At 66.0% G+C, this 12351-nt stretch overlaps 2 protein-coding genes across 7 annotated transcripts; both read left to right on the forward strand.

Annotated features, from left to right (window-relative positions):
* Positions 1 to 19: 19 nt before the first annotated feature.
* On the forward strand, positions 20 to 7671 carry CASTOR1 (cytosolic arginine sensor for mTORC1 subunit 1). Of its 4 annotated transcripts, none has more exons than XM_085592864.1 (9): positions 20 to 1227; positions 1352 to 1422; positions 3610 to 3803; positions 3886 to 4018; positions 4580 to 4703; positions 5223 to 5336; positions 5424 to 5506; positions 5628 to 5722; positions 7455 to 7671. In XM_085592864.1, exons 1-9 carry the CDS (start codon positions 1025 to 1027, stop codon positions 7650 to 7652), a joined length of 1215 nt encoding a protein of 404 aa, XP_085448990.1. In that variant the 5' UTR covers positions 20 to 1024; the 3' UTR covers positions 7653 to 7671. The 4 variants fall into 4 exon arrangements, with proteins under 4 accessions (XP_085448990.1, XP_077643414.1, XP_085448989.1 ...); XM_077787288.2 differs by lacking the exon at positions 7455 to 7671 and adding an exon at positions 5803 to 6483; XM_085592863.1 differs by lacking the exons at positions 20 to 1227; positions 1352 to 1422 and adding an exon at positions 1568 to 1859.
* Positions 7672 to 8579: 908 nt separating this feature from the next.
* LOC146765987 (uncharacterized) lies at positions 8580 to 11159 on the forward strand. 3 transcript variants are annotated; one of them, XM_085592877.1, is made up of 3 exons: positions 8580 to 8715; positions 9368 to 9504; positions 9613 to 11159. In XM_085592877.1, exons 1-3 carry the CDS (start codon positions 8679 to 8681, stop codon positions 10075 to 10077), a joined length of 639 nt encoding a protein of 212 aa, XP_085449003.1. In that variant the 5' UTR covers positions 8580 to 8678; the 3' UTR covers positions 10078 to 11159. The 3 variants fall into 3 exon arrangements, with proteins under 3 accessions (XP_085449003.1, XP_085449002.1, XP_085449005.1); XM_085592879.1 differs by lacking the exon at positions 8580 to 8715 and having other exon boundaries at positions 8813 to 9504; positions 9613 to 9828; positions 9937 to 11159; XM_085592876.1 differs by lacking the exon at positions 8580 to 8715 and having other exon boundaries at positions 8797 to 9504.
* The last annotated feature ends 1192 nt before the right edge of the window (positions 11160 to 12351 follow it).

Genomic DNA, 12351 nt, shown 5'->3' on the forward strand with positions numbered 1-12351 from the left:
ATCCCTGGGGGCACCCTCCCCTGCATCCCATTCGCACTGGACACTGACCCTGGCATGCACCCTTCCCTGGGTCCCTTCTCTCCTGGCTGCCCTTGTCCTGGGGGCAGGTGCTGGGCAGTGACCTGGGAAGGGCCACGCTGCTGTCACTGCTCTGTCACCGCAGAAGATGGCCCAGCCCTGCTGTCTCACCAGCCTTGTGGCTGCCCCTTTGAAGTGGAATGGGAGGAGACTGAGACCTGCCCCAGCTTGTGAGAGTGGTGGCTGCCAGGCTCTGGTGCACTCCCACCCCAGCACCCAGGCCTTTCCCCTTTTCCCACTGTCACAGCTCCTGTGGCTGAACAGAGCCAGGGGACCCCAAACTAATCCCATGACACCCCAGAGCTCAGCTTCCCATCCCAAAATAGTGCCCAGGCCATCTCTCTCTTTCTTCCTGCAGGCAAGAATTCTGCCCAAACCTCCATTCCTCCCTCCACAAACCCCTTTTTCCCAGGGTGGACCTGGTTTGGTGAATCCCCTCTCCAGACCTGGCGTTGGGGCTGAGCATGTGGGACCCGGTTGGGTGCTGTGGCTGGGGGTAGAGTGGGGTTGGCAGTGGCTCCCAGAGGGTCTCCCTTGGTTGGGCATGCCGGGCTGTTGAATTGAAGGTGGTTTGGGCCCCCAGGGCTGCATTTCGGGGGTACTCTGGGACTCTGAGTTGGAGCTGCTCCAGGCATCCTGGGGCGCTGAATTTGGGCTGGTTTGGGCACCACGGAGTTCTGCACTGGGGCTGGTTCCGAGGCTCCGGTGGGGCTATCCCGGGTGTCCAGTGCGGGCATCCCGGTGGCCCGGGTCGTTGCCTTTCTGGCGGTGCGGGGCGGTGCGGGGCGGTGCCGGGTCGCGTCCCGAAGCGATGGGGGCGGTCCTGGCGCCAGGCGGGCGGTCACAGGGCGGTCCCAGAGAGAAGCGGAGCGTTCCCGGATGGGTCCCCGGGCGGTGAGGGCGGTCACAGGGCGTTGCCGAACCGAGGCGGGGCGGTTCCGGGGCGATGCGGGGCGGTCCCGGGCCGGTCCCGGGGCGGTCCCGTGTCCGCCCTTATAGTGGCGGCGGCGGCGCTTCCCGGGGCGGCGCGGCCGCCATGGACCTGCACATCCTGGAGCACCGGGTGCGGGTGCTGAGCCTGGCCCGCCGCGGGCTCTGGCTCTACACCCACCCGCTGCTCAAGCTGCTCTTCCTGCCCCAGCGCTGCCGGTACCGGCTGTCCTCCCCCCGCCACCACCCTCCTCCTCCTCTTCCTGCTCTTCTTTCCCCGACTCCCGGCCCCGGGAGACGGCGGCGGTTTTGAGGTCAGCAGCACCGATTTCTTCTGCTTCAGATGCAAGTTCTTCAGCCTGACGGAGACCCCCGAGGACTACACGGTCATGCTGGACGAGGAGGGCTTCAAAGGTACCGAGTGGTGGGTCCCTGGCAGGGCGGGCTGGCACCGCCGGCGCGGGCTGTGCGCGTCCCCAGCCCGGCTCTGCGCCTGGGCCGCGGGGAGCGAGTCCCGGCTTGTGCTTGGCTCCCTCGGAGCGTGCCCGTCCTGCCCCAGGCGCCTGTGCCGGGGATGTGCCGGCTTGCCCGGCCGGGGCTCTCCCGGCGTGGCTGCCCTGCTCCGCCAGCCCCTCCCGGGCAGCGCTGCCACCGGGCTGCGGTGCCGGCCCGGAGCCCGGGCGCTCCGGCAGGGCGCAGGCTCCTCCCGGGATGCCCGCGGGCGGCGCTCCCGGCTCTGGCAGCCTGTCATCGTTCCCGTGTCCAGTTTCATCCCGCCCCTGCTCCCGGTGAGGGCCAGCTGCAGCTTTGGCAGAGCAGGGCAAAGCACAGGCGCGGCCAGGCTGGCAGGGGTGAGTCCTGTCCGGCAGCAGGGTCCAGCTTTTGGGGTGAGGTTGGATCCCTTCCAAGCCAGTCCCTCTCCCGGGGAGGTGCCACTTGGTGACGTCCCCACATGGCCCGGCACGTGCGGTGTGTCACCCTCACCGCCAGCCCTGCCGGGCCACCGGCCCGACGGGCTGAGCCAGAGGGTCCGGATCCCGCCCGCCTTCCCACGCCCAAACCTTCCTGCCGGGGCCGCCGCGGGTCCTTGGCCGTGACCCAGGGACAAGGTCAGCGCTCCGGCCACGGGCACTCGCGGCCAGGTGCCAGGCTCACCTCCGTGTGCTGTGGAGCGGGACCGTGTCCCGGGCTCTCCCCGCTCCCAGAGCCAGAGCCGTTCCCCACGTATTGTTGTATTTTGGGGCATGCAGACAAATATTCCTCAATCCCGAGGGGAGGGCGGGAAGTGCTGAACAATGGTCCTGCAAGCCTGCGGCCCCGCAGTGCCCCGTGAACCCCCCTTGGCTGCGGGCTGCCAGTGTCCCCCTGCTGCCGGGCTGGAAGGGGACCCCCAGCACAGGAGAGCTGCACCCCCTCTTCCCTTGGGATCAGGATTAAGCCCTGGGGTGGGTGACATAGGGACAGCGAGGCCCCCTTGCATTCAGCCTCGCCCAGGGTGGTGTTGAAAAGCGATTAAACACTGAGCTCTGGGACAGGTCCCCATGTCCCTGAGTCCCTGTCCCGCCCCGCTGTTCCCAGCACTGGGCCCTGGGCTGGAGCCGAGGCTGTTCTGGCGCTTCCTGCGCAGGAACAGGCGCTGGGAACAGCCGCCAAGGCTCCGGATCCGGCCCCGCTCCCGCCCTGCCCCGGCCCAGTTTGGGAGCGGAGTACAGAGCCTGTCCCCGGATGGGGGCCCCTCAGTGAGGGCTGGACCCTCCCCCGTGCAGCCTCCCCTCCACCACTGGCGTGGTGAGTCTGGGGTCTCAGCTGGGCTTGGGCACTGGCTGCCCACCCAAGGGCTGGGGGCTTGTGTGGTCTCCCATGGGAGCTGCTCCCACCTTTCCTGGATAGGAGGAGTGGACTGGAGACTCCTTGGGGCCCTGGCCCGTCCCTTGATGGGAAGGGGAGCCCAGAGAAGAGGGAGCAGCCTGACTGAGCCCTGGGTGCCCCAGCAGTGCCAGCCCCTCTCCTGGGCAGGAGGGTGGGAGGCAGGAGCAGCTGGTCTATGCCCACCCTGCCAACACCAGCAGATTTTTGGGAAGCAGCTGTGGCCCTCTGGCAGCCTGGGCTCTCTCCACCAGGCTGACACTAGGTGCTGGGACTCCCAGGACAGCAGGATGACCCTCTCCTTGTCCCCTCCAATGTCCTGTGTGCATCCCTGAACATCCCTGGTGGTGGGCGCTGGGCTGGAGGCTCCTGGGGGGCAGAGGATGAGCTGGGCAGCCCCACGGCCCTGGTGATGCTGGTTTGGGGGTGAAATGCCAACATCCCCATACACCCAGCCTGCGGTGCTGGCACAGGGAGGAGAGACACATCTTGGGGTTTGGGGGCCTGTAGCTTTGGCCCCCCTCGTCCCTACGGCCAAATCCCAGTGTGGAGCAGCTGAGCCCTGTCTGGTTCTTTCCACTGAGGATGGGGCTCAACTGCACCCCCAAACCAGTGTCCCCACACCTGGGGCTGATCCTGCCTTGGGGATCACCCATGGGACAGCGTGGCACGCAGTGCCTGAGCTGGCACTGGCTCTGTGTCGGGCTGTGCCTCAGTGTCCCCGGTCCCTCGCAGAGCTGCCGCCCTCGGAGTTCCTGCAGGTGGCAGATTCCACGTGGCTGGCGCTCAGCGTGGTCTCCAACGGGCGGGAGCCCCCCGGCTGCCAGGCCACCGGCGTCACCAAGATCGCGCGGTCGGTCATCGCGCCGCTGGCCGAGCACCACGTCTCGGTGCTGATGCTCTCCACGTACCAGACCGACTTCATCCTGGTGGGTGACGGGCACGGTGGCCCTGGCTGGCTGTCCAGGGGGAGGGGTGGCAGTGCAGCCCTGACCCCGCGCCCCGGGGCAGGTGCGGGAGCGGGACCTGCCCGTGGTGATCCACACGCTGGCCGGGGAGTTCGACATCTACAAGGAGGAGAGTGGCGAGTGTGTCCCTGTCACCTGCGATGACGTCAGCAACGGCTTCCTCAAGCCCAAGCCACGTAAGTGACACTGGGCTCTGTGTCCCCTGGGGCCACCCAGGTGCTCCAGCACAGCTGGTGGTACCCATGTCCTTGAGGGACCTCCAGGGCCACCCTGTCCCCTGGCCACCCAGTCCCCGCTGACATGATCCAGCTCCCACCAGTGCAACCCAAATCTTTGGGAGACCTCCAGGGCCACCCTGTCCCCTGGCCACCCAGTCCCAGAGCCATCCAGTCCCTGCCAAGATGCTGCTCCCATGGGTGGTTCCCACATCCTGGGGCACCCCCATGGTCACCCTGTCCCCAGGACCACACAAGTCCCAGCTAAGGTGCTCCTGCTCCCACCGGCGTCACATATCCTAAGGACCCCTCCAAGATGCTCCAGTTCCCACTGGAGATTTCCACCTGGGGACACTCGGAGATGCTGCAGCTCCCACCGGTGGCACCCACATCCTTGGGGACCCCCGGGCCACCCCTCTGCTCCCAGGGAGACCTGGGGCCGTGGGCGCGGTGGCCACGGGGTGGCACTGCGGGACTGTCCCCGAGCTGTCCCCAGGCCTGACGCGGCTGCTCCCCTGCCAGCCGCCAGCCCCACGCTGCACCCGGTGCAGAGCCCCCAGACGCGCTTCTGTGTCCTGACGGTGGCCCCCGACACGCTGCCCGCCATCGCCACCATGCTCATCGACGTCCTCTTCTACTCCCACAGGTGAGTCCCGGGGATGGGGACACGGAGGTGGCCTCTTGCCTGGTGCCACCTGAACTGCGGTGACATTGATCCCGGCAGGTTTTCAGACTCTGGATGTGTTTTCCAAACTGGTTTTGTCTTCCCGGGAGCTGCACTGTGAGGGGTGGGAACCCCGAGGTGGCTCAAAGGACAAAGCCACCGTTGTACCAAATTCCGGGGGGACGCTGTAAAGCAGGAGGGGGTGGTTTTGGGAAAGGCAGTGGGAATGGTGCTGGGGGGGTTCTCCCGTGTCCCCTGGAATGGGGTCCCTTCTGGTGGCATCCTCCTGCTCCACACAGACCGTGGCCATTTTGAGAATGCCCCTAAACGTGGTGTCACCTGTGAGCTGCAGACCCTGTGGGGACCACCACCTCCTATCCCCTCTCCCCCACCCTGCAGTACCCCAGCACGGTGCTCAGACACCCAGTGCCACCACCAAGCCCTTCTCCTGCCCATTTTGGGGGTCGTGGCTCCTCCATGTGTCCCCTTCCTCCTCGGCAGCCCCCCGTGGGACGCAGCCACTGGCAGCCAGGACCTCGACTCCATCACCTTCTTCTCCTTCTCCCTCATCGACGGCTACATCTCCATCGTGATGGATGCCGAGACCCAGAAGCGGTAGGTGCCATCCCGGGGCTGTCTGTCCCTCTGTCCCTGCGTCTGGGGGCTCAGGGAGGGGGTGACACTTGGCTTCGTCCCCCTCAGCTTCCCCAGTGACCTCCTGCTGACCAGCTCCACGGGGGAGCTGTGGCGGATGGTGCGCATCGGGGGGCAGCCCCTCGGCTTCGGTGAGTGTGGCCGCGGTGGCCGTGTCCCCTCTGGTGCCGCTGCCACCCAGGGGGTGCTCTGGGGCACGGCTGTCCCTGTGTGTCCCCACGGTAGTGACCTGAGTCCCCCTTTGTCCCCCAGACGAGTGCGGCATCGTGGCGCAGATCGCGGAGCCGCTGGCGGCCGCTGACATCTCGGCCTATTACATCAGCACCTTCAACTTCGATCACGCCTTGGTGAGCCCTGCCCCTCCCCGGGGACCCCTGAGTGTCCCCTGAGTGTCCCCTGAGGCTGACACCCCTCTGTCCCGCGGCAGGTCCCCGAGGAGGGCATTGCTGAGGTCATCCAGCTGCTGCAGCAGCGGCAGGAGGGCGGCAGATAGCGGCCGGCCGGCGCCACGCTGCCCGGCCCGGCGCGGTGTCTGCCCTCCTCCCCACCCTGGAACGACTGAAATTGTTCATTTTAATGATCCCCCAGCACAGGACAGAGCCAGGCACAGCATCACGCTCCCTCTGTGCTGGGGATGAGGTGGCTTTGGGGACACGGTGGCCTTGTGGCAGTGGGCAGTGGCCCACGGGACAGGGGCCAGGCTGCCATCCTCTCCCTCTAGCCCAGCCTGTGCGGAGTGGGTGGCCCAGGGAGAGTGGGTGTGTGCAGGTGGAGGGGACACGGGGGCACATGCCAAAGAGCAGTGATGTGCCACTGTGGTGCTATAGGGGACAGCCTGGGGCTGATGGGATGTGTCCCCTTGGGAAGGGGGCGGTGGCCACGATGCTCAGGGACACCCCTGGACTAGCCCCCTGGAGTGGAGAGCATTCCTGGAGCTGGGGTTACCCCTGGCACCCCAAAAATCTCCAAGGGGGCAGTGGGGGGGCTCAGGTTCAATGCCAGCCCTGACTGTCACCTGTCACAGAGGGGTGACAGTGACACCCAGCCCCTGACAAGTTCTATTTTCACATAGATTTTGGTAAGTCAATAAAATTCTTATTATTTTTATTTCTGTGTAGCCCAGAGCTGGTTCCTGTGTTGGTGGCAGAGGCTGGGGTGGGACAAGGGGACAGAGTTCTGCTGTGACGTGCTGGGACACGGCCACTTTCTCTGCTCTGTATTTTGGGTGAAAAAATGGGTTAAAGCTGCATCCCCCAGCAAATCACCAGCCCTGGGGAAACCCAGGCACACATTTATGCCCTCCTGCTGCCCCACACCACACCGGGCCTGACTGGGGGGAAACTGAGGCAGGAGCTTGAGCCCAGGCCTGGGGATGTCCCTGTCACACTGCCACTGTGTCCCCACGCCCTCTTCCCTTGCTGGCAGCACAGCATCCTGTGGCAAAGTGGAGTGCACGGGGTGAGGGCTGTGCCCTCCTGGGGTGCTGCAGCACTGGGTGCCCCCAGGGGGGCCTGGGCCTCAGCCAGACCCCGCAGGAGCCTGGGGGGGACCTCTGCTGCCACCCTGTCCCCAAAATCCATCCTCTGCTCTGCCACGTTCCGAGCACGACTGTGCCCCGGTCCTGGCACGTCTTGCCCACGTCAGCCCCACGCTCTTGCAGCCACCAGCTCCGTGCCAGCTCTCGGGGCACTCTCCTTCCTGTCTCGGCCCCTTCTGCGAGTCATGGGACGCCGGTGACGCGCTCCCGGCGATGAAGAAATTGCTGCTGGCCCATGCGGTCACCCGGGCTATTTTTGTCCCTGTTGGGTATTGCACAGTCCTGGCCACACTTGCCATGGGGTGGCCACCACCATGGGCTCCTGCTGGCCCAGCCCGGGGGGTGACGGTGCCATATGGAGGGGTCAGGGCCACCTGTGGCCAAGGAGAGATGAGGGGGGGAGCCCTGATCACCCTCATGGCAGGGATGGAGGGATGGATGGGATGGGTGGATGGGTGGACAGCCTGTCCAGGCAGCCTGAGGGGATGGACAAACTGCTGTGGAACGAGCAAGATCTTCTCCTGGTTCCTCCACCTCTCCAGGACTGCCCGGAGCACAGCCCTGCCCACCCCGGCCCCACGGAGCCCACCCCAGCCGCCACCTCTGCCAGGGAGGTTCCGGGGAGGAGGAAGAGGAAGAATCGTCAGAGGCAGCTGGTGGAGGAAGCAGATCGTGCAGGTCGTGGTTTGGTGCGGCCAGGACAGGGAAATTCTGGGAAAAGAAAGCACTTCTACAAGTGAGTCACCGCTGCATCCTTCCTTCCTCCTGGAAGGAGCTGTTCGTTTCTGGGTTGTCCCCCTACGCCACCACGAAACTCTGCAAACACGTAAATTCTGCGGGGGTCACCAAAGTCATCGGGATTGCGACACGCCTCGACACGGAGCCGTTCACCTCTAAGGAACGGGAAATTCCCTGTCGGTGCCGGGCTCCGCCTGCCGGGAAGAGGAGCCCAGGGGACAAAGGGGTGCCCTGGGTGCTGCTGGCTGTGCCGGGCCGTGGCAGCCCCAGGGCGGTGCCGGATGAGCCGTGCTGAGCCCCAGGGCTCTCCCAGGGCAGTGTTGCACAAGGGGCAGCGCTGCCTTGGGCAACACCCGGCGCCCTCGGTGTTGCCGTGGGTGCTGTGGGCAGAGGGGCTAAGCCTGGTGTCCCCCATTTGGTTCAGCACCCGAATTTGTCACCTAGAGGTGTGAACAGGCGGATGGAGCATCCCCTGGAGCATCAGGCAAGTGCTGGGATGCTCTGCACTTCCCGCACCTCCACCTCCCTCCTTTCCAGGGTAGATTTTTGCCTCCCACAGCAGGATTTGGGATGCGAAACACCCAGTCACGGTGGCACAAGGGCGACATCCCTGTCCCCGCTGCCAGCCGCCACTGCCCTCTTTTGCATTGGGGTTTCGGGGCAGGCGGCGCTGGTTTCAGTTCAACCTGTCGGGCGCTGAGCGGTGAGACCAGCGTGAATCCAAAAGTCTTTCCCGAGAAGCCGGGACGCGGGGCTCCGGCCGGACCCGGGCTGAGCGGTGGGACCGCAGCCTCCCGGCCGGACTCCCTCGAGGAACTGACTCGAAGAACATCCCCATCCACCGCCCGGCCCCGCTTCCCCCGCCGCTGCTCTCACTCACCCCGCTCATTGGCCCCCGGACACGGCTTCGCTTCTCGCTGCCTTCCGCCGTGTCCTCTCGGAGGCTTTAAAAGCCGCGCTTCCCCATCGCCGAGCGCTTAAGGAAGTGGCTTGCGCGCCCCAGCCCCGGGCGGACGGCGGGCCCGGCCATGCGGTGCGACGGGCGGCCCTGGGCAGTGCTGGCAGGTACGTTGTGCCCCGGCCGGGAGAGGGCCCGGGGCCCGCGGCGTGGAGTCAGCGGCGCCGGGGCAGGTGGCACCGGGGCAGGTGGCACCGGGGCAGGTGGCACCGACGCTGTGCCCCGGCACTGTCGCCTCCCTCGGGCGCTGGCGGCGTCGGGGACATTCCCCGCTGCGGCGCATGGGGAGCGCTGGGGGTGGGCAGCCTGCGAGAGAGGCGATGCTGGCAGCGGCAGACAGGAGGGGACAGTTTGAGGACCAATGGCAGAAGGTCAGAGGTCAGCTGGCCCAAAGGGACAGAGGCTGTGTGCCAGCCCAGTGCCATATCCAGAGTCCTGTGGGTGACAGCGGGACGGGGACGGTGACTGAGCAGAGCTGGAGAGCGGGACTGGATGCAGGAGTGTCGCTGGTGGCCCGCGCTGGCAGAGGGAGCTGCTGGAGCAGCTGCTCTGCTTGCTCTGCACATCCCGACTGCTCCACAGCACCTCCAGCACCCTCATCCTCCTCCCTGCGGGTGCCCAGCAGGTTTTTGGCGCAGGGGCTGGGTCTGTGGTGCAGGCAGCATTCCGGGCGCGGGGGTCTGACCCTGTGAGAGAGGGCTCTGTCCCTGCACCCAGCGATGCCCCACGGGCCCCTGACTCCCTCCTCTTCCTCCCCAGCTGTCGCCAAAGGGCTCCTCATCCTCTGGGCAGTGCCGGGCCAGGGGGGCAGGTCCCCGCTGGCCCCCACCGTGCAGCAGACCCAGGCGCTGGTGAGGCTCATGGCCGAGGACGCGCAGGAGCTCTTCACCTTCTACGTGAGTCCCCTTCCCCAGGGCGAGGGGTCATACCTGTCCCCTCCACCGGGCAGCTGCGGGGCGCTCCCCGTGCTGCTTCCACATCCCCGATCTTCAATCTCTGGGCAGGAGAAGGAGCAGCACCTGGACATCCACAACATGTGCCGCACCAACGATACCCCCGAGTGGCTGCGGAGGCCGGCCAAGGGGCCCTGGGGGCTGCGGAGGCTGCGGAGACCCATGATCCACATGGAGCAGGCGCTGCAGGACATCATCCGCCACCAGCGCGACCTCCACCACCCCGAGGCCGAAATCCTTCGCCGCTTGAGCAGGACCCACCGGAAGGTGCGAGCGCTCCTCAGCAACCTGGCGGGGCTCTTCCCGGCCCCCGGCCTCCGCCCCGGCCGCCGGCCCCTCCCCAGCCCCGCGGCATCCCTCGGCATCTTCCGACAGAAGCTGCAGGGGTGCCGGATCCTGTGGAGCTACGCCCGCTTCATGGCCGAGCGCAGCGCCGAGCTGGACGCCGGGAGCCGCCGGACGCGCCGGGAGAAGGGGAGATCGCGCCGGGGCTCAGGGCTGCCCGCACGGCCCTAGGCAGCGCCCCGGCCCCGGAGCTCCCGTCTGCTTCATCTCCTTCGGCCCCACCCGTGGGACGCCATCCCAAGCCCGCTCCCAGGATGGGGATGCATCCGGCGGCCGGGATGCCGCACGGAGCCTCTCTCACCTCACCCGAGCGAGGCTCGGATGCGCCGACAGCATCTCCCGCCGCTTCGGCTCCTCGTGGGGACCCGGCTGTCCCCGAGCCACCGCTGGGCTGCAGGACAGCCCTGGCCGCCTGTCCCACATCCTGCCCCGCTTTCCCGTGGATCCAGGTGGCCCCAGCGGGGCCGGGTGTCCCCCGGGTGCCCAGCTGCTCCCTGTCCCCGAGCCCTGCCGTATTTTCCAGTGATTCAATGGGTCGGGTGACACAGCCTGACTCAGAGCTGCTCTCCCAGCACCCGCCACCGGGCCCACGGCGCTGCCACCGGCGGCTGTCACCGGTGTTGTCACCCGCTGCCTGCCCGCTGCCGGCTCTGCTCCCAGGGAGAAGCTGGGAGCGGAGTCCTGTGTCCCTGCACAGTCACCGTCCCTCTGTGCTCGGTGTCCCCAAGCTCGGTGTCCCTTTGCACATCCCAGTGCTCTCAGTGTCCCCTGTGCTCGGTGTCCCTGTGCTCTCAGTGTCCCCAGGCTCACTCCTGCACACTGGGGGCTAACATAGTCCCCAACATCCCTCCGTGTCCCCCCTGAGCCTCCCAGGCCGTGCCACCACAGCCCTGACTGTGCCCAGCAGGGACTCGGCTCTGGGCCCTGCACTGTGACAGCGGCTGACAGCCCCCATGCCTCCCCCCTAATTTATGCATTAATATTTGTGTGTTTAGTGTATTTATTGATTGTTCGGGTTAATTTAACTCCTGCAGCTCGCAGAAATATTTAAGGACATTTCTAATATATAAATATCTATTTTTTATTATATTTTTTGTACGGTGTTAAACTATGAACATCACAAGGATTTATTTATGTATATTGATATTTTTGGTACACATAGAAGGGCAGTGCCCCCACCCATGTGGCACTTCTTTATTTTTGTACAATGGCAGAAGGAAATAAAGTGCTGACCTTGGCCTATGGGCCACTGAGACGTCGTGTCCCTGTGTCCCTTTGTCCCTGTGTCTGTCCTGGTGGCTGTGGGCAGGGAGAGGCTGTATTCTGGTGGCCAGGCTGTGTCTGATGTCCTTGCCAGGGCGCATGGGATGTGACATGGGGTGGTATGGAGCGTGTGGGACAACATGGTGTGACACTTGGCATGGCACAAGCTGGGATGTGGCCCGTGGCATGGCACGGGATGTGGCACTTCATAGTGTGGCCCACGGCACGGGACACAGCGTGGCACATGATGGGACGTGGCACACGACACAGTGTGGCACAGGGCATGTGACATGACAGGCTGTGGTGTGCCACCACAGGGCCTGGCACTGCCAGGAGTGTGCCATGCCGTGGTACGGCACAGGCCACACCACACCTTGTGCCACAGGCCACAGCCCTGTCTGGGCCATCACCACGGCCACGCTGAGTGCAGTGTCCCGCAGTCTGGCCAGGGCCACCGTGGGGACCAGGCCACCCGCTGCCACCAGTCCCTCTGAGTCAAAAATCCTAAGACCTGGTCATGTGTCCCCGTGGAGTCACTCGTTCCCGTGGTGCCGTGTGCCCGGCCCGAGCGCCCGGCTCTGCCGCCGGCACCGAGCCTGACTCAGTCCCGGCAGCGCCACCGGGACGGCCACCACGGCCAGCTGGGGACACTCGTGGTGGGACAATGTCACCATGAAGCAGCCCGGGCCAGCCTGGCGTGCTGTGGGTGACCGTGGAAGTGACCGTGACTGTGCCACCACCAAGCCACCCACGCAGCTCTGGAGAGGGCTGCGGAGGGGAGGGTGCAGGTACGTGACCCCGGGAGGGCTGCGGGACCCCACAGCGGGGTGACACCAGCTGAGTGTCACTGAAGGGATGGTGGCTTCTCCGGTGTCCCCAAAGGGCCCCAGTGTCCATTCGTGAGAAAAGCCTATGGGGGACACCTGTGGGGTGACAATGCCAGGGTGGCACTGGTGGGGTGGAAGGAGTGGGGTGGCACCAGTGAGGTGACAACAGTGGGCACAGGGACAGGGGTGAGGCAGCCCTGGCAGGGACCCATGGTGAGTCGAAGGGGAATTCGGTGCCCTCCGTTATTCAGCTCTGGACTTCCCTGGGCCAGGAGCCCCCCCTCGCTCAGCCCCTGCTCAGCCCCCCGGGAGGGCTCCCCAGACACCCCCGATCCCACCACAGCCCCAGCCCCAC

Source organism: Lonchura striata, chromosome 15, assembly GCF_050655825.1.
Source record: "Lonchura striata isolate lonStrDom1 chromosome 15, ASM5065582v1, whole genome shotgun sequence".
Lineage (NCBI taxonomy): Eukaryota > Metazoa > Chordata > Aves > Passeriformes > Estrildidae > Lonchura > Lonchura striata.

Coding starts and splice junctions, on each gene's coding strand:
- LOC146765987 (XM_085592876.1), top strand. CDS start 9,328: ATGCCCCACGGGCCCCTGACTCCCTCCTCTTCCTCCCCAGCTGTCGCC. Junction 9,505..9,612: donor AGGAGCTCTTCACCTTCTAC/GTGAGTCCCCTT, acceptor ATCTCTGGGCAG/GAGAAGGAGCAGCACCTGGA.
- CASTOR1 (XM_085592863.1), top strand. CDS start 1,583: ATGTGCCGGCTTGCCCGGCCGGGGCTCTCCCGGCGTGGCTGCCCTGCT. Junction 1,860..3,609: donor GCGCGGCCAGGCTGGCAGGG/GTGAGTCCTGTC, acceptor GGTCCCTCGCAG/AGCTGCCGCCCTCGGAGTTC. Junction 5,723..7,454: donor TCAACTTCGATCACGCCTTG/GTGAGCCCTGCC, acceptor CCACCTCTCCAG/GACTGCCCGGAGCACAGCCC.